Raw genomic sequence first — 21,614 nt, 5'->3', positions numbered from 1 at the left:
AGATTTAATACCCATAATTCTTGTTGTCCTAAACACACTGTATTGTACATTGTTCCCAATCACGGGCTTTGTCCGTTGTAACTTTTAAGGATTCAATACCTAAAATTCTTGCTGTCTTAAGCACACTGTATTGTACATTGTTCCCAATCACGGGCATTGTCCGTTGTAACTTTTATATTGTACTTAGTTCATGTCCTGACTTCACAAGTCAGAACTTATTTATTTTATACTATTTTTTGTACCAATAAAATTAACTTTTTGACTATCTATATTGTATTTCATTGGCTGCTTTAAAGCCCCGGTAGGGGGTTCTCGTAGTATTTTTATACTCCCTTTTTATTTTAATTTATCAACATCATCCAGGACCAAATTTTTGAAAACTTTGATGAATTATCCACTACTATTTGGAGGGATTGAAAACCGACTTATTCCTTAGTAATGTATGTGTGTTGTATTTTTGTTTTTTTAGTGTATCTCTAAGAAAAAAATGTTTTATTTAGTTTTGGATAGACAGGGGAAGGTTTAGACCCTCCACCAATGCTTCTGTGTTCCCAGTGGGGAGATCCACCCTCTCTATTTGTACTGGTAGTCATTGAGAGAAAAATTTGGGAAAATCCAGCATTTTTGAGTTATCCACAGAACAAGAGGTAATGGAAATTTTTACAATGGGGCCACCTATTCCCCGGACAACTTTCTAAGGCCCCTTTCACATGGTCGGTATTTTTAGGCGGACCTGAATGGACGCTCCATGCAGGTCTATGGAGCGATGGATGTCAGAGGTGACATGTCCGATGACATCTGATCCGCTAAATTAAGACGGATGGAATTCCTATTTTCCATCTGTCTGGCGGATTGAACTAAAATGGACAGACGGTCTGTTTTCATGAGATCCTGCATAGAGAGTGGAGCTCTGTCAGGTTCGTCTCTCCACAGTGTGTAGAGATGGACCTGTCATCCGCCTTCTCAGCGGGGATCAATGGAGCGATCCCCGCTGAGCAAAGCAGAGTCCGTACACGGACACGCCCATGTGAAAGGGGCCTTAGTGAGTAATTCCCCTGTGTTTTGGAGATTTCTGCTCACTTTGTCACATTTCTTGGACAGGAAAACGGAAAATTTATATCAAATACTTACTGTAATTCTCCTTTCCTGATGGACTCCATGGCAGCCTATGTATGGGTTAATCCCGCCTCTCATACATCATAGGACCCCACTCCCATAAATCTTTTCTTCAAGCCAGAGACCGTGTTCTGTAACTTAGCCTATTCCAGCAAATGGGAGGGAACTCCTGCTGCCATGGAGTCCATCAGGAAAGGAAAATTACGGTAAGTATTTGATAGAAATTTTCTGTTTTCCTGACAGACTCCATGGCAGCCTACATATGGCAAATAACTAGCCATACACACCCGGGTGGGCAATTGCTGGTTAAAGAGAAAAAGGTTTAATTGGCACCGTCAACAGATAAGACATGCAAACCAAAATTAAACGAAGACAAAGAAGCCAGTTCTATACAATAGTGGGTCATAAATGTGTTAATCGATGACCATGAGGATGCTTTACAAATTACTTCCGGGGATACATGTTGGGAGACTGCCCACGATATAGAAACACACCTGGTATAATGAGCGGTCACTGCCTCCGGAGGAGCCAGACCCTTAGCCTTATAAGCCCACTGAATGGCCTGAACAAGCCAGGCTGCGATGGTTCTGGAAGAAGCACGCAATCCTTTGTTTTTCCCATGGAACAAAATGAACAGATGCTCAGACTGGCGAAAAGAAGCTGTGGCTTCTAAATATTGCTTTAAAACTTCTCCAACATCTAAAGGATGAATACTAGAGTTCTCAGCTGACCGAAAGGTTGGAAGAACAATCTCCTGATTCTTGTAAAATACAGATGTTACTTTGGGATTTGATCCTAGCATAGGAATCAAGACTACTCGATCAGGGAAGAAAGTAAGGAATGGCTCCTTGAATCCTAGACAACCAATTTCGGAAACCCTCTTAGCCGATGTTATGGCCACCAGGAAGACAACTTTTGAGAGAAAGATTCCTTGATAGATAGCTGACCCATGTGTGGCATTTCTCTTCCTGAGAAGAAATCCAGGACAAGGGGAAGGTACCATTTGGAAAATCTTGGTTTTCTTTGAGGTCTGAGCCTTATTGCTCCTCTGCCTAATAAGAGTGTCTAGCCCAGGATATACCCATGAAGGCAGAGATTGCAGAAACCTGAACTCGCAAGGAGCTAACTGATAAGGACAAATCCAGGCCTGTTTGAAGAAAACCTAGGATATCCTGTATCTTTGGATCATTAGAAGAACTACCAGTGGTAGAAATGTAGTCTGCGAATTTTGACCAAATCCTTTAGTAGACTTTGGTACTTGCTCTCCTGGCATTCAGCAATGTAGAGATACCCCTGCTTGGGAAACCTTGTGCCTCCAGCCTTCCCCTCTCAAAAACCAAGTCGTTCCCTGCAACAGGAGATCTGGTCTGGATGGGAGAGGAACCATGGCCTGTTGGGCCAGTACAGGACTATCGCCGCTATTTCGGTCTCTTCCCACCTGAGTCTCGACAAAAACCGGAGAATGACAGGTACCGGGGGAAAAAAGCATAGGCCCTGTGGAACCTCCACTGATCCGTCAGGGCATCTACTCTGAAGGCCTGGGGACAACGACATCTCCTGTAGTACCTCTTCAGCTTAAAGTTGCACGGAGAGGCAAACAGGCCCACTTCTGGTACAATTCCCAGAGACAGGACCCAACTGAAGACCTTGGTGTGGAGAGATTATTCGTTGTTGTCCAGGGACACCCTTGAGAGAAAGTCTGCCTGAAAGTTCTGAGTTCCGGGGAGATAGACAGCTGTCAGATTTGTCAAATTCGTCTGAGCCCATGACATGATTGGCTCCACTTCCCTCAGCAGGGAGAGACTGTGAGTGCGTCCCTGTCTCTTGATGTATGAGACTGCTGATATGTTGTCCAGTCTTAGGAGAACTGAGGCACCCCTTGTCAAGTAAAGAAATGCTTGTAGAGCACAGAAGGCTGCTCAGCGCTCTAGAACATTCAATACTATCCTTCCGGATGGGAAGTCCCATTTCTCCTGAGCTACCTCCGTCAGGCAAAGAGCGCCCCAGCCTCTGTCACTGGCATCCGTTGTGATCGTGATCCAGGAGATGGGTGCTATGGAATGGCAATTGAGGAGATTCTTCCATAGTAGCTACCAGGTAAGGCTCTCTCGCATGGATGGGGTTAACCGGAAGAAATGATTTTGAGACCCCGGATCCCACTGCTGGAGGAAACCCCTTTGAAAGGGCTGCATCTTCCATTGTGCCCATTTCACCATGGGGGCTGTGGTTACCATGGTGCCTATTGTCTTGAGACACTGTGAGGCCCTGAGTAGAGGAGAAGCCATTGCAAGACGAATTCTGTCCCGAATCACTGGAATTTTCTCTAGGGGCAAGGAGATGGTACTCTTTAGTGTATTGACTTGAGCACTGAGGAATATCAGGGACTGTGTAGGCTCTAGATGGCTCTTTTTCTCTGTTCAACAGTCAACCGAACTCAGTCAGAGTGGAGATGACCTGAGATCGATGTATTAACAGCTGCTCCTTGTCTCAAGAGAGTAACAGCAGATCGTCCAGATAGTGATGTAACCGGATACCACTGGTCCTGATTAGTGCCATGATAGCCAGTAAGAGCTTCGAAAATACCCGAGGCGATGTTGTAAGCCCGAACGGGAGACATGTAAATTGGAGGTTTGCTTGGTCTACTGCAAATAGAAGATACTCCTAGAACTCCTCTGCTATCGGGACATGGAAATAGGCATCCTTCAGATCTATGGATACAAGCGAGTGCGTCCCTGTCTCTTAATGTATGAGACTGCTGATATGTTGTCCAGTCTTAGGAGAACTGAGGCACCCCTTGTCAAGTAAAGAAATGCTTGTAGAGCACAGAAGGCTCTACTGCAAATCGAAGATACTCCTAGAACTCCTCTGCTATCGGGACATGGAAATAGGCATCCTTCAGATCTATGGATACAAGCCGTCATCTGAGTAAATTGTCTGACGTATTGTGAGCAGCGACTCCATCTTGAAATTTTCCTTTTTGATAAAAGAATTCAAGTGGGTCAAGTCTATGACTGGCCTCTAGGAGTCGTTCTTTTTCAGAACCATGAAAAGGGGTGAGTAAATCCCTTAAAGTCTTTCACCTGTTAGAACTTGTATGGCGGTGTCCTCAGCCACAAGAGAGTCTGCATATGATAGAAGGACTTGCTTTTTTTTTTAAGCAAGGCAAGACTGTGGGTACAAACTGAAGTGTGGGTGAACTGACAAACATCCAAGAATTACCTGAGGAGACCGTTTTGACAGTCCATAAATCCTTTATCGAGGCTGCCCAGACGTGTTGGAACTGAAGTAACCAAGCCCCAACCTGCTCCATCTGGGCCGACCCTATATCAAAAAGACTTGGAAGCCTCACGTCCACCAGAAGATGCTCCCTTTGAGGATTTCAAGTCAGAAGGCTAGTTTCTCTTCCAGTTCTTCCTGAACCCGCCACCAGGCTTATAACGACGAGCATCTCTTGCACGATCCTGATCTTGCCTAGGTTGAGCTCTTCTTTGACCTAGAAGGGGACGATCCTGGGGAAGGAACCCTGGCTTACCCATGTGGCATGGGTGATAGCACTGTCAAGCTTGTTCCCAAAGAGGGAGGAGCCCTCAAAGGGAATCCTGCACCATTCCTGTTTAGAGGCAGGATAAGCTACCCAAGGGCGCAGCCACAAGGCACGTTTAGCTGTGACGGAAGACAGCATGACGCGTGCTACTGGGCAAATAATGTCAAGGAAGGCTTCTCCCAAAAAGACTGATGCCATCCTTAGTTCATGTATCGGTATGCTCCTGGCCATCTCCTCAGACGCTTCCAAAGGTAGAATCCACTTCATCTGTCCAGGCCTCTATCGCTTTGGACAGGGCTGCAAGGGCCAGAGCTGGCTTACAGGCCATACCTGCTGTAAAATATATATATATATATATATATATATATATATATACACGTTTGAGGTCCGTATCTATCTTCCTCTCCAAGGTGTCCTTAAAGGAAACAGTGTCTTCCAGAGGGAGTGTGACGTGCCTCACCAACCTTATTAAGGCTGCGTCGATGAGAGGTGCCGACTCTAGATGTTTCACATCCTTTTGAATGGGTACATTTTTGCTATTTTAGATAGTAGCGAGTTTTTTTTTCTCTACATGCCACCCCATTCATCTGTAATGATTTCACCAAGTTCACCCAAAAAGGGGAAGTTTGTGCGCTCCTTCTTGAGGCGTTTGAAATACACAGGCTCTACCCACCTCAAAGTTTCTTTAACTGCCTTGACCAATTGTGGTACTAGAGAAAAATCAAAACCCGTGCCAGGGTTAACGCCTTCCACCTCACTGTCTGAGGCTTCACTTAAGGAGCGGTTATGCTGAGAGGGACCCGGAGCCTCAAGGTCATCCTGCACAAGGACTGGTGCTGGGTCAACAGGAGGAATGATGGTAGGGCTGGAGTCAGATCTGCTCAGGGATTGCTGGACCCTCTTCCTGACCAGGGCCTACACTTGATGGTTTCCACCTCCTCTTCCCCTTACGGCTCGGGAATAACATGGCTCACAGAAGGATTTACCTTCCGGGACCTGAGCCCTACATCCCCAGCAAACTATTCTTCCAGAGTGGCTGAAATGGTGGTGAGAATGGTGCCCAGATCCAGATTTGGGCTCTTTACTATGACGTCTAGAAGATGATCTAGGACGCCTAGAACTTGATGAGGAATAATGGAATGTTGTGATCTAGAATGGTTATTATATTCGCGTGCCGAATCCCGATGTTCAGACCTAGAGGGGCTGAGGGAAAGAAAAAAGGGAATAAACAGGCTCCAGGTGAATAACCCAAACAGACAAGCAGAAGGAAAAGATTCCTATCTGCAGCATAAGGGTTGGCCACTGGGGGGGCGGTGACACATCCATAGCAAAATCTTGGTAATTGAAAACATCAAACCTATAATCAATACAGGTAACACAAGCCATAGCAAGTCATCATCAGCCAGCAGCATAGCTTCCTACCTTAGTAACTTCAAACAAGTGCACCAGGAAGCCGCCGCCTGAGCCCGCAGGACATTTCAAGTAACAGCTGTATCTGACAGCCATTTAAACTTGGCGCCAACGATGACATCACCGCTCCCCTGGTGCTCCTATGATGGGGCCGTCGTCACCCAGCGGAGCTCGCATGCTTGCGCGACCGCCGCCATCTTACCGGGACTGTGCATGCGCGAACCAAGCCTCGATCTCAGATGAGGCTCGCAGATGCGCAGACAACCCGGAAGAAGAGGCGACTGGAACGCAGATGTGGTGTAAGCCGCATCCAATTCGCATAGGTGTGAACCCAGCCTAACGATTTTTTTTAGCTAAAGTCTGGTGTCTCTTTTGCAGACTTTTGGATAGAAGTAACAGGTGCAGAAAAATTGGTCCTTGGTTGTTGGTATTGCCTTTACATCGTTATCACAGTTATCCTTGGCAAATGCAGGATTGGACCAATAATAATCCTTAAAAACTAGGAATAAATAGAAATAAATCTATGAATTATATGGCTATAATAGACTACACATATAAAGTCCTTTTTTAGTGTCCAAAAAAGTTCACTCCCTTATCAACCTTCTTTCTAAAGTGCTCCGTGCTCATAAATTATTCAAAAGATGCTTGAGTGCTCAAAAACATCATAAAAGTGAAGTGTGGCCCACACCGCTCTCATATCCTTACTCACCAGATGAAATGGATCACCAGCCAGTAGTCTTGAGAGTCTAACATGCTTGTTCTAGTGAGGAGGTGATTCTTTCCTCCTAGATATCCAGCGGACCAAAGTAATGGAATATGCAGCTAGCCCATAGTGATGTCCAACCAGGATCAATAGAGGGGAAAAAGTTCTCAGTGTAGTAATTTTGTTTATTGTGATAAAAAGAATAAAATGACACTTGCTAACTGGAATACATGTAATCGCTTTGAAAGGCACAAGGTGTTGGGCTGGCAGTGGTTAGTGTACGCCTTCCAGGAATGTCGTGGCTTCAGGTGCGCTCTGTGGGAAAGTGGACATGACTACACCAGGAAACAGAAATTCTATCAATGCATTTAACCCCTCCCGCAGGACATCTTCAAAGACTTTGACGATGCGTCATTTTCAGAGTGCGCTTTTTCCCTCCTATTGATCCTGGTTATAAGCGACGTCACTATTGGCTAGCTGCATATCCCACTACACCAGTCTGCAAGATATCCAGGTGGAAAGAATCGCCCCCTCATTGGAACAAGCGTATTAGACTCTCAAGCCTAATAGCTGGGGGTCCATTTCATCTGGTGAGTAAGGATATGAGAGGGGTATGGGACACACTTCGCTTTTACAATGTTTTTGAATAATTTATGAGCACGGAGGACTTTAGAAAGAGAAAAAGGTTTATAACGGAATGAACTTTTTTGGACACTAAAATGACTTTTATATGTGTGGCCTATTGAGGCCATATAATTCATAAATTTATTCCTATTTGTTTTGGTGTACACTGTAATACACTGTGTGCATTTATATTTTTTTCTACGGGCACCTTAAGCGGACCATAGATTGATCAAATCTCGGCTCATTCAGCAGGGATTTTTTTCAGCAGTAATAATTGTGTTCTGCCAGTAGGGACGGCTCCGCATTGGCAGAACATTATGCCACTGCGGGAGGGATTCCTCCATCAACACTGTCTGTGTTGATGAGGGGAATTTGAGAAATTTTCTGTCCTGCAATGCTGTCCTGCAAAAATTAGCAGCACTAATGCAAAAGACAATGTCCTTGATATAGATTAAATTAGAAAGTCTGCATAGAGTAGTCAGCTGTATCAAGATGACCCACACTGCCCGGGGAGGTGTTGGAAAAATATATTTTCAAAATATTTAATGACTGAATATCTTCATCCCTTCACCACACCACGTGGCACACTGCTCCCTTAGGATGTTAAACTCACCAGAAAACAGGTGAAAATCAGCCTTAAAGTCCACAAATTAGCAGATTTCCTCCTCTGATCGTCAGATCATGGTACAGACTACCTCTTTAGTTCCTGTTTCAAATACGCCAATAATGGATCTATGTGTACTAAAATAAGGGGGGTACTAATGCGCAAACCCCAAGATAAGAAAAAACTAAACAGTAGCTGCCAACATAAATGGTGTTCTCACACTAGATAAATTTGAAGGCAATAGGAATGTGGCACTTACTAAATCTAACAAATAATAATATTAAAGTGCATCCGATATGGATATGGATATGGATATAATGGATGCAATTTAATATAATTTGTTAGATTTAGTAAGTGCCACATTCCTATTGCCTTTGAATAGATCTATGTGGACTTATATACTCTCTTGAGTTCCAAGCTCCAATTCACAGGTATTAGATCTTAAAATACCGGTCTCCAATTCATTTCTAATCGATCCACAACTCGTCAGCGGTAATATCAAAGGAGTAAAAAAGCTCACATAGCGTAATTCTGTTTAAAAACAGCTTTAATACAAAACCTAATACCCCCCTTACATATTGCACTTACAGTGTAAAAATACAAAAGCGCATGTAACAGTCGCTTGCCTGCCTGGTGTCCCTCACCGCTACTTAGATTCCAAAGATTGCAGCGATGCCCGGGTTAAGTTCCACAAAGATGGACAAGCAGAGTGGCCGTGTAGCCCCGCTTTAACGCAGTTCATCATCAACACCTCCTTTTATCTTTGACCAGTTATATTGTCAGTAACTGCAGAAGATGTATTTTACCTTATTTAACCGTTATTAATTTCCACTGTAATTAACCATTAATGTTATTAATGGCAACCCAAGTATAACTTCTCAATACCTAGTACTGAATATTTTGCCCTTAGGAGTAATGCATCTACTAACATAAGGGGTTTTGGATATAATATGAGGTGTTAAATATAGATACGCTTTAAAGCACACAATGGTTATATCAGTGGTAAGATTAAAGGCAAAACATAGGGGCCATTAAAAGCAAAAACAATACAGATCAACATTTTCCAGGAAAGAGCAAAAGGGAGATGATAATAAAAACCATAGAAATTAATGAATAAATTTTAATAGGTCTGATTTAAAAAAAAATTAATATCAGTGGACATACAGTATTTCTGATGTTTTTATTGTAGTCTTTAGTAAACTACGCTTAATGACAGCTCAATGACATGGACCACTTGTATATAATAATATAGAAGTGGTATAGAGACTTGTATATAATAATATAGAGATCCATATAAATCTATACAAGAATAATAAATAATCCAAGGGGTTGTGTCATGGAATTAAAAATTCAGCTGGTTATTTAGTTAACATTTCCTGTTTTATTTCCAAAATATAAATTAGAGGGGTCTACTCTGTATTTTTATAACTACAACACTGTTGCAGAAGTTAAGAAAATGGCAAAAACTGTATAACAAAAGTTTGATTTCCATGATCCCAGTTGATTTGCCTACTCTTAGGAAGGAAGAATGTAAACACTGCAAGGGAATCAGCTGTAGTAAGAATAGAACTGAAAGCCTATATATTGCATAATGTGAAACCTGTATTAATAAATTATTATAGTTTCAAAAAGGGTTGGGATAAACTAAAAAATCTACCAAATATTTCAAGTTTATTGCATGCTCTGAAACCTTATACATAGATGAATGAACACCTGTATGTGACTGGTTACTTAAGCCATGTATAATTATGCAACAATATTCAAGTTAAACAATGGCCTATCTTCTAAAACAACCATAAAGTATGTTTTACATTTCTGTAGATGTTAAAATGAGGTCATCGCCTGCTGTTAGTATCTGTTGAGTGTTTTAAATTAAATCTCCTTCCTAAAATATTCCCTCCCAGTATTAAAATGGTAATGACTTACTTGGGCTGAGTGGAATCAAAGGATATTCACACTGTCCAATTATATTGTTGGAAACATGCCTTTTGTTAATTGGGTAAAACCTATTAGCAAGTCCAAAGTCACCCCATATTGGTGAGGGGTGGTAAATTGTATTTAAAGTGAGGCAGAGTTCAGTCAAGTACAAGAATCACAGACGAGTCAGGAGATCAAGGAGCTGCTGATATACTGTATCTGCACTAAACAATTCCAGGTACAGTTTCTATATACTTTTTATGATTGTAAACTTGATTTGGATGTTTGTGTTTGCTATGACAAGTATATTTTTGTTTGGTTACAATACAGTCTTTAAGCCCTGTACACACGATGAGATTATCGGATGAACGAGCATCTGTTTTGGTTTTTTTTGCACGCTAATCTCATATTAAAAATAAGAGGCCTCTAAAGTTATGAAAATTCCCTAACAACAGAATACAACTGATGTAATGTATTGTATTGTAATGTATTTTTTAGTTTCCAAGCATGCACGGTCTTGGTCTTCTGATTTTTTTTGGATTAATACTGTATTGATTAGCCACTTACCCACTGGGCACTTAAACCCCCTTCCCCTAGACCAATTTTCAGCTTTCGGTGCTCTCACATTTTGAATGACAATTACTCAGTCATGCAACACTGTACTCATATGAATTTTTTGTCCTTTTTTTCACAGAAATAGAGATTTCTTTTGGTGGTATTTAATCACCGCTGGGTTTTTTATTTTTTGCTCTAAAAAAGAAAAAAGACTGAAAATTCTTTAAAAAAATGCATTTTCTCAGTATCTGTTATAAAATTTTGCAAGTTAGTCATTTTTCTGCTACATATCTTTGGTAAAAATAACCCAAATTGGTGTATATTATTTGGTCTGAGTGAAAGTTAGAGTCCACAAGCTATGGTGCCAATCTCTCAAAATTGATCACACCTGAAGTACTGACAGCCTATCTCATTTCTTGAGACCCTAACAAGCCAGGAAAGTACAAATACCCCCCAAATGACCCCTTTTTGGAAAGTAGACATTCCAAGGTATTTAGTAAGAGGCATAGTGAGTTTTTTGAAGTTGTAATTTTCTCCCACAATTCTTTCCAAATTTAAGATTTTTTTTCTTTTTTTTTCACAAAATTGTCATATTAGCAGGTTATTTCTCACACACAGCATATGCATTCCACAAATTACACCCCAAAACACATTCTGCTACTCCTCCTGAGTACGGCAATACCACATGTGTGAGACTTTTACACAGCGTGGCCACATACAGAGGCCCAAAATTGAGGGAGCACCTTCAGGCACCTAGGAGCATAAATTACACATATAATTTCTTGACTACCTCTTACACTTTTGAACGCCCTGGAGAACCAGGACAATGGAAACACCCCAAAAATGACCCCATTTTGGAAAGAAAACACCCCAACGTATAATCTATATATAAAAAAACAAAACAGAATTCTAATGTCATAATATTGACAAATTTTAGGTGCGTACTTGGAATTATATATCCTATTACCTTAATTAAAGTTACTTTGTCACTCCATAAAATTCTTGTAAAGGATACCATTGTTATTTATTTGTCTGTGCCACTGATCTTTATTCCTGGGAAATCAGGTGTCCACTCTCCTACTAGATTCTTCTGTTTGCCATACATTGATCTAACATTTTCCAGTCCAGGAGGCCACATTTCAATCAGTGTGTGGCCTCCCCCACTCAACAGAAGTTGCTTATTTTTTGACTTATAATAAAGGCACATTTTGGAAAACTTTCTGTCGATCAGTAACACGTCTTATTTTACACTTTTGTTCATCTGTTATTGTGGCATTTCTTTTACATAGCAAACTATGTAGACATGAGCATACATGTTTATGTGCTTGTCAACTGTCTAGTAAATTCAGTGTTCAGGTCAGTTTCTAAACACTGAACACCTCCTTCTATCTTAGACCAGTTATATTGTCAGTAATTGCAGATGAATTTTGTCTTAAAAGCTTTATTCCACTCAGGGGCGTAACTAGAAATAGCAGGGCCCCATAGCAAAATGTTGTACGGGGCCCCCCTGCAAACAGCCCCCCCACAGCTGCCCTAGTGTCAATGCAGCGTGACCTGTGCCCAATGCAGCATGACCTGTGCCCCATACAGCGTGACCTGTGCCCCATACAGCGTGACCTGTGCCCCATGCAGCGTGACCTGTGCCCAATGAAGCGTGACCTATGCCCCATACAGCGTGACCTGTGCCCCATACAGCGTGACCTGTACCCCATACAGCGTGACCTGTACCCCATACAGTGTGACCTGTGCCCCATGCAGCGTGACCTGTGCCCCATGCAGCGTGACCTGTGCCCCATACAGCGTGACCTGTGCCCAATGCAGCGTGGCCTGTGCCCCATGCAACGTGACCTGTGCCCAATGCAACGTGACCTGTGCCCAATGCAGCATGACCTGTGCCCAATGAAGCGTGACCTGTGCCCCATACAGCGTGACCTGTGCCCCATACAGCATGACCTGTGCCCCATCATACAGCATGACCTGTGCCCCATGCAGCGTGACCTGTGCCCAATGAAGCGTGACCTATGCCCCATACAGCGTGACCTGTGCCCCATACAGCGTGACCTGTACCCCATACAGCGTGACCTGTACCCCATACAGTGTGACCTGTGCCCCATGCAGCGTGACCTGTGCCCCATGCAGCGTGACCTGTGCCCCATGCAGCGTGACCTGTGCCCCATGCAGCGTGACCTGTGCCCCATGCAACGTGACCTGGGACCCATACAACGTGACCTGGGACCCATACAATGTGACCTGTGCCCAATGCAGCATGACCTGCACCCCATGCAGCGTGACCTGTGCCCAATGCAGCGTGACCTGTGCCCCATGCAACGTGACCTGTGCCCAATGCAGCGTGACCTGTGCCCAATACAGCCCCACCTATGCAGAGGAAGAGGCAAGCCACCCGGATCACCAGAGAGCGGGATTGCCCACTGTAATAGATTTCATTTGAATTTCCTGTCTTCCCGGGGCTCATCGTCACATAGCCCCACCTCTTGGCCCGACGCCTTTGATGACGTCACATGTCCTGCATTGGATCGGCGTTCTGTCTATCAAAGGCGCCGGGCCAAGAGGTGGAGCTATGTGACGTGAGCCCCGGGAACACTGGAAGTTCAAATGAAAGCTCTTACATCAGGCAATTCAGCTCTCGGCTGATCCGGGGGGCTTGCCTCTTCCTCTGCATAGGTGGGGCTGTATGGGGCACAGGTCACGCTGCATTAGGCACAGGTCACAGCTCGCCTCTTCCTTTCCTCTCTCTTCCCCTGGCTGGGAGACTGTGCCGGCGGTGCTCTCATCCTCACTGGGCCCCACTGGGCTGCGGGCCCCATAGCGCCCGCATGGGTCGCTATGGTGGTAGTTACGCCCCTGATTCCACTGTAATTAACCATTAATGGTATTAATGTAAAGTATAAGTTCTCAATACCTAGTACTGAATATTTTGCCTTTAGGAGTAATGCATCCAATATTTTCCATGAAAAGCAAAAGGGAGATAATAATAAAAGGCATAGACATTAATAATAAATTTTGTGGTATCGTCATACTCAGGAGGAGTAGCAGAATGTATTTTGGGGTGTCATTTTTGCTACGTACATGCTATGTGTTGGAAATATCTTAAAAATTGACAACTTTGTGTAAAAAAAAAAAAAGTGCGTTTTCATTTTTTTTCCACATTTTCCAAAAACTTCTGGAAAAAAATGAAATGAAAAGACTCATTATGCCTCATAGATTATATATCGGGGTGTTTGCTTTCTAAAATGGGGTCATTTTGTGGGCGTTTCCATTGTCCTGGTGCTCCAGGGCCTTCAAAAATGTGATAGGTCGTCATGAAATTATACAGTATGTCCAATTTATGTCCCAAGAACACCTGATGGTGCTCCTTGCATGTTGAGCCTCTGTATATGGCCAGGCTGTGAAAAAGTCTCACACATGTGGTATCGTCATACTCAGGAGGAGTAGCAGAATGTGTTTTGAGGTGTAGTTGCAAGCATGCATATGCTGTTTGAGAGAGATAAACTGTTAATGACTATTTTGTAAAAGAAAAAAAAAACACATCTTCAGTTTGCAAAGAATTGTGGGAAAAAAATTACAACTTCAAAAAACTCACCAATTGACCTACTAAATACCTTGGGATGTCTACTTTCCAAAAAGGGGTCATTTGGGGGGTATTTATACTTTCCTGGCTTGTTAGGGTCTCAAGAAATGAGATCGGCCACCAGTACATCAGGTGTGATCAATTTTCACTGATTGGCGCTATAGCTTGTAGACTCTATAACTTTCACAAAGACCAAATAATATACACTAATTAAGGTTATTTTTACTGAAGATATGTAGCCGTATAAATTTTGGCCAAAATGTATGATGAAAAATTACTAATTTGCAAAATTCTATGACGAAAACAAAGAAAAAGGCATCTTTTTTTAACCAAATTTTCAGTCTTTTTTTATTTATAGCACAAAAAAATAAAAAAAAAACACTAGTTATTACCACCAAAAGAAAGCTCTATTTGTGTAAAAAATAAAAGGACACAAATTTCATATGGGTACAGTGTTGCATGACTGAGTAATTGTCATTCAAAGTATGAGAGCGCTGAAAGCTGAAAATTTGTCTGGGCAGGAAGGGGGTGAAAGTGCCCTGTAGGCAAGTGTTTAAGGACCAATTGAATAAATTTAAAGACACATGGGCAGGATTGCTGTACTATTCCTCAGAAATAGGGGCGGATTAAACCCTATGGGGGATAGTGCTGTGTTTTGGGTCGATAGTCTGTGGGATGCATCTGGGGAGTGGGTGGGTTTTTTTTGTTTTTTTTTTCCTTCTACTCTCTTCCCCCTGGGAGGCACAGTGGAGAGATGACTGATGTCATTAAAAGAGGAGGATAATTTTTTTTGTAGATTGTTTGATACACGTAATAAGGGTGCTGTAAAGCCTCCTTTTTAAATTATATTTTGAATAATGTGTTGCACGAAATGAGTTTTGGTTATGAATAGGTAAATGGGTGTGGGATCATTTTGTTTTTTTTTTCTCTCTTCTTCCTGAATACGATATGATTAGGGATCTGGTGTGTTTTCTCAAGCAGGGGGGTTACTGTGGTTTATGTTAATGAAAGGATTTATATAGCTACCTTGTGCAATGTGTACCTTTTTATGTTGTATGTTGGAATTTGTCTTAATAAAGAAAAAAGTAATTATAAAAAAAAAATCTCCTTCCTAAATTATTCCGACCAAGTATTAACATGGTAATGACTTGGGCTGAATGGAAACAAAGGATAGTCACACTGTCCAATAATATTGTTGGAAAAATACAATTTGTAAGTAAATAAAGCTTATTAGCAAATCTAAAGCCACCCCATGTTGGTGAGAGGGGGTAAATTGTATTTAAGGTAAGGCAAAGCTCAGTCAGTTACAAGAAACACAGACAGATGAGGAGAGCAAGGAGCTGCTGATATATCTACACTAAACAATTCCAGGTACTGTATATTTATACTTTTTACCATTGTAAAACTTTATTAGACGTTTATATGTATTTGCTATTGCAAAAAAAAATTTAGTTTGGCCACAATACAGTCTTTAAGCCTTGTACACATGATGAGAACATCGGATGAACATTGGATGAATGATTGTCCATTTTTAATTTTTTTTGCATGCTAGTCTCATATCGAAAATGAAGAGGTTACTAAAATTACAAACATTCTTGTACAACAGAATACAAATAATGTAATGTGTTGTATTGTATTGCAGTACAATCTTTAATTTCCGACTATACGTGGTCTTGGTCTTCCGATTTTTTTTCAGACGAATATTATACTGATTAAATGAAAATCATTCATTCTGGTATCATACGAGAACATTTTTTGTGTTTTTGTGTTTTTTTTTTTTTTTTTTGCCTTCCTTTTGGATAATTTTGCATGAACTGTCATGATCGGCTCTCGAAAGCTGTGTACAAACGATCACTCATAAAATGGTATTTTTCGTCCGATTTTCTGATCATGTGTACCAGGCATTGGTGATGGTGACTTGCAACTTACTGAACTAAAAGACCAGAAAAAAATTTTTTGTGATGGATTGTTACGCAGTTGGTAAGGACCCTCGTTTCTAGTTATTGCTAAATCAAAACAGATTTCTAATGTCACAATATTGAGAAATTTTAAGGTGCATACTTGGAATTATTTATCCTATTACCTTAATTAAAGTTACTCTGTCACGCCATACAATTCAACACAAATGTTCTTGTAAAGGACACCATTATTATTCATTTGTCTGTGCCTCTGATCTTCATTCCTGGGAATTCAGATGCCCACTCTCCTGCTCACCAGATTCTTCTGTTTGCCATACATTGATCTAAAAAATTTCCAGTCCAGCAGGCACTGGCCACATTTCAATCAGTGTGTGGCTTCCCCCCTCAACAGAAGTTGCTTATTTATATTCTATTGAAAGAACATTTTGGAAACTTTTCCATCGATAAGTGACTGCAGTCAATCAGCTGTGAGTGCTGCTATCAGAATAAAGTGTCCCAGTTGGGGGGATTCATTCACCTCATTTGTGTGGTTGGAGGAATCTGGTAAGCAGGCAATAGATTTTTTTTTCATCACGGGCAAACAAAATCAAGTTGCTTGTTTCCTCTATTAACACCCTCAGTGAGGGGAATCCCTCCCACGGTGCTATTGTTCTCCCAGCAGGCAGCCCTCCCTGCTTGAAGCTGATTGTTCTACGCAAGTTGATCTATAGATAGCTTTTTTTTTTTTGTTCAACCCACTGGCTGAACATAAAAAAAAGACTGGGTATGGCCAGTCACTACTGTGTCCTGTAGCAATGAATGGATTAGTGGACTATGGAATGCAAATGAAGACCAGGTAACCAACGCTATTGTATGTGGCAGGTGTTGAAAATTCTTCAGGCAGCAATATCTTTTCAACAAAATAGCATTGTTAGGTAGTTTTTGATTTTTCTACCTTGGCCAAGATGTTAATGTTTTGATTTTATGGCTTATTGACCAATAAAGTGTATTTTTTATCATTATTATTTATACCTATCCTAGTATGTTGCATTGAGACTATTTGATAATTAATTCATAGGGGTTGTAGTCATAGCCAGGAGTCTTTATTAAAGGATTTATTGCATCTTTTGTTCTGGTGACTCCCCCTTGTGCATGAGGCATTTACTTTAGATCTTTGAGGATATTCTTTTATTGGGTTTTCAACAAAATGAACATAAATGCAGAACAGGTGAGTATTAATCGTGTTCTTTATCAGGGACTTTTTGTCATGCTACAAAACTGATTTAATAAACTATAGTTACACCCTATCAAAATAATGTATCTACTGTAGGCAATCAATAAACATTTTAATTGAAACATTGCATTTTTTTTACTTTGATCTGTTGTTAATATTAAGATCCAAAATAAACATTTCTTTTTTTTTTCCATATAGGTGACTTAAATATCTTCATCAGTACATGATGAGTCGAGTAGGAGACACGTCCTATCAATGCTCTGAGTGCCAGAAGAATTTTACTATGAAGTCAAGCCTCAAAACTCACCAGAGAATTCACACAGGAGAGAAACCATTTAAATGTTCAGAATGTGACAAGTGTTTCTCGAGAGTTCATCATCTTGCCCGACACAAAATGATTCACACAGGAGAGAAGCCGTTTTCTTGTTCTGAATGTGGACATGTTTTTGCACACAAGGAACAACTAATCAGACACGAGAAGACTCACACGGGGGAGAAGCCTTTTAGATGTTCAGAATGTGACAAGAGCTTTACTCTTTTTGCTAATCTTGCTGCACATCAAAGGATTCATACAGGAGAGAAGCCATTTAAATGTTCAGAGTGTGACAAATCCTTCACAGAAATTGGCCATCTTGCTCGGCATCAGAAGGTCCACACAGGAGAGAAGTCATTTAATTGTCCAGAGTGTGACCAGGCATTTGCACACAAAGCACATCTTGCTGTACATCAGAGAATTCACACAGGCGCAAAACCATTTAAGTGTTTGGAATGCAACAAGTGCTTCTCACACAAACAATCTCTTGTTTTGCACCACAGATTTCACACAGGAGAGAAGCCATATGCATGTTCTGAATGTAATAAATGTTTTACCTCCAGACCATCTCTGATCCAGCATCAGAAGCTTCACATCAGCATTTGAAACTGAACAAGTGTTTAATAAGTCCATGCTACTACATTCAATCTCACCAGAAGATTCATGAGAGAGTCATTTTGCAAGTTATACACTAATGCTGATTTCTGGAAAGGCCAGGAAGACCTCATTCTGGGACTTTCTAGCTTCAATTTGTTCCTTGGAACACAGATTTTTTTTGTTGAATAATTTTCTTAAACCAATAAAAATTGATTTAATTGTTGAACATTCCAATTGTTTTGTGAAAACTTATTTAAGTTCTAGGGAGAATAAAAAAGTTTTATGCACTCATCAGTCATTATTTAGAAAAGTGCATCTTGTAAATATTAAAATTATTTTGTACTAAGATTTTTAAGATTCACAATTTTTTATGCATATAGGTCAACAACAAATATTTTTTATTTATCAAAAAATTTAAAAATGATAAGTCATTTAAAGAAAACAAAACAAAAAAAAAACACTTCTTTCTGCGATGACACGTTTTGCAGTCAAGGAATCTGCTTATAGTCAAATATTAACAATTAAACATTTGTATATACATCAAAGAAAAAAGTGTATTGCATAAGAGAAACAAGGTGAGTCACACTTCAGTTTCCACAGCAGGTGCAATGCAATCAGTCCCTCCCGAAGGCCATATATGGAGTAATTCTATATTGCAGCACTTCAAATTTATTTATAAAAAATAAACTAAATACTTTCAAAATGTTTCATTCCAAAAAACATTTTGGTCAAGGTTACATAATGTGTACAAAAAAGGTGTAGAAATTGCGCCAGCTCCTAAGGAAAACAAAATGAAGCAGCCAACACAGCAATCTGACCGTTGCAAATGTAAAAATAATAATAAAAAAGTGGTCTCTATAGAGGAGTGTTAAAACTTGAAGTGTAAACTTATTAAGTGAATGGTAATTGTTTTATAAAACATCCCAAAAAGAAAAAAATATATAACAATATATAATAATAGTGAGTGCTCAGATATGTAAGGGAGTGAATACTCAATAACAACCTGTAGGTTAATTAAGGAACAATTGTGCATACAATACCATATTAAAAAAAAAAAAAAAAAAAAAAAAACAGCAAAATAATAATACAAGGTATCTCAATGTACTGAGTGTGCAGCTCAGAAAAAATAGTGTTCGTTTGGGCAAAAGCCAAGAGAAAGGATGTCCAAATCCCTAAAAAGGGTAAACATATATGGATACTGGAAGTCTATTAATGGGTAGGAGGGGTATTCTTAGTTAACCCCACAGCCATCTGGGCGTAGGCCGTCTTCATAAGAGGTGATTAAGGGCTGTTTTAAAGAAATCCTTAGATACAGGTAGATTCTTCACTCATGTGGGTGGTCTCAACATAGAGAAAGAAAAGCAAAAGGATGCCCTTACCAGATAAGGTGGACTCACAGGCCGTTGGCGGTGAGTCAAACGAGCTTGTACCGTCAAGCGGTATGCGGTGACGATCTGTAGGAAGACTTGTGTAGAATCTTGTCAGAAGTCCTCAGATGGTGTACCAATTTGGGATCGGAAGCCTCCAGGATTCGGCTTCAGTCGCCGAATGATCGTTTCCTCAATAGCCCATCATATGAACGAATAAACAAAGAAAAGAAAAAAACTTCCACATAGTGTAAATCCTGATTTGTAAAAAGCGTATTAGCACTTTATTAAGGAGTACACTCCAAAAAAGTTACAAGTGAGGGCAGTAAAAACTCGGCTCAAAATAAAAAATGATATCAAAAGGCATAAAAAGTAGTATAAAAACAGCGCAGTGGGTAGTGGTGGGGTGTAATCATAGAGACCCGACGCGTTTCGCCTCCAAAGGCTTCTGCTGGGGTATGAAGGTTACATAATGCCCTTCATCAGGCAGGAACATCTTAGTATATCCCACATACTGCACTAACTACCGCACTTACACTACAGCATCTGTTTTTAAATGAATCCTTGGGGTTTCTCATATATCCACTCTCAAGTGTTACCCCTATGATTCTGCAGAAAAGCTAGGGGACAAACAGACAATAGGGTCAGCCAAATTCAGGGTGGAAGCACTCCATTCCATAATTCCTACTGGGGTATTCTGTTTTTCACCAATATATGGTAGACCCCACTATTTATATTATATATTGTGGCATACAAATCAGACACCTAACTGACACTACATTTTTTGGGGACCAGTGACACTGAGGCTAGGTTGATATTATCTTCGCATGCGGCTCACAGCAGGGGTCCGGTGCGTCCCCGTTCACCGTTTCAGGTCCGATGTTTCAGGTCCGATTTCAGCCCAAATTTTTGGCTGAGTTTGAACCTGAAATGGACCAAAAGACACACAGGACTCCTGTGCATATTCACACAGCAGAGATATGTGAACCGGTTCCATAGAGAGGCAGTCAAAATGTCCTACTACTGCGAATTGGATGCTGAGAACCTGCATCCATATCACAATAGTGTGATCACAGACTGATACAGTGATCATTGCTAAAAAATATGCACTGTCACTGTACTAGTGACACTGGCAGGGAAGGGGTTAACATCAGGGGCGATCAAAAGGTCAAATGTGTTCCTAGGGAGTGCTTTCTAACTGTGTGGGGAGTGAGTGTACTGTGGAAAGGCAGAGATCCGTGTTTCTGCTTAGCAGAAACAAAAAATCACTGCCTTCCCTTGTCACAAAACAGCGATCTGTCTTGTTTACATAGGCAGATCGTCATTCTGCCTGTACCTCGAATGATCGGCGGGTCCCGATGCAACCAAACATAGCAAGAGTGGGTCACCGGCGGCAAACATGTGCGCCCCAGACCCAGAAGTGCAGAATCACATACAGTGGCTGCCCTGTCGCAGTAAATGTGTGTGAGGCGGTCAGCATCAGGTTAATGTTTTTTTGAAACCTTGTTTAGCTAGTGTTCATATTCATTTGTACCTGTACTGTGTATTGATTGTAACTAATTCAATGTTTTTTTTTTTTTTATATCCGTGGTGTTTTTTATGTAGCAAAGTCTCCTAAAGAAGCCATAGTCTGGCAAAACATGTAGAGATCCAGTTATTGCATCATCACTGTAGAAGCTGTATGGATATGTTGATGTTAATATAATATAATGGTTTTATATGAAATTTTTACTGTTTTAATTGTTTCTAATAAAATATGCTATTTTATACATTCTTGTGTAAATTATCAATCTGTGCAATCCAATAATATGTCAATGAAATTAATTCAAAAGGTTGCTAGCCAACACCCATAAGCGATTCAAACCTTGATGAGCTAATATATACATAACATACATAATCCAATGTAAGTCCAAAAATATCAAAGAAACGATAAAAGTGCAAACAATTGTGCACAAAATATTTGTATACAAAAAAATAGTTCCATGTATATCCAAAAATATCCAAAGAAAAGAAAACGATATCCAATTTGAATCCACTCCAATCACCAATGCCCCTACTGAGGAAGTCCCAAGGTTTGGACGTAACGTACATATAGGACGAGATTTGCACGTATATGACGTCATCCCGCGATCATCTCTGTATC

At 40.8% G+C, this 21,614-nt stretch overlaps 1 protein-coding gene across 1 annotated transcript in view; it reads left to right on the top strand.

Annotated features, from left to right (window-relative positions):
* The window catches only part of LOC141133403 (uncharacterized), a 33,685-nt gene extending 13,830 nt beyond the window's left edge, over positions 1 to 19,855 (top strand). Inside the window, exon 3 of the mRNA XM_073622778.1 lies at positions 17,443 to 19,855. Within this exon, the coding sequence (XP_073478879.1) occupies positions 17,443 to 18,113 (671 nt within the window). The 3' untranslated portion in view covers positions 18,114 to 19,855. The remainder of the gene's footprint in view (positions 1 to 17,442) is intronic.
* The last annotated feature ends 1,759 nt before the right edge of the window (positions 19,856 to 21,614 follow it).

This window comes from Aquarana catesbeiana, linkage group LG03 (assembly GCF_042186555.1).
Source record: "Aquarana catesbeiana isolate 2022-GZ linkage group LG03, ASM4218655v1, whole genome shotgun sequence".
In the NCBI taxonomy this organism is placed as follows: domain Eukaryota; kingdom Metazoa; phylum Chordata; class Amphibia; order Anura; family Ranidae; genus Aquarana; species Aquarana catesbeiana.
Note: the sequence above shows the minus strand (reverse complement) of the source record. Positions and strands in the feature narration are given on the sequence as shown.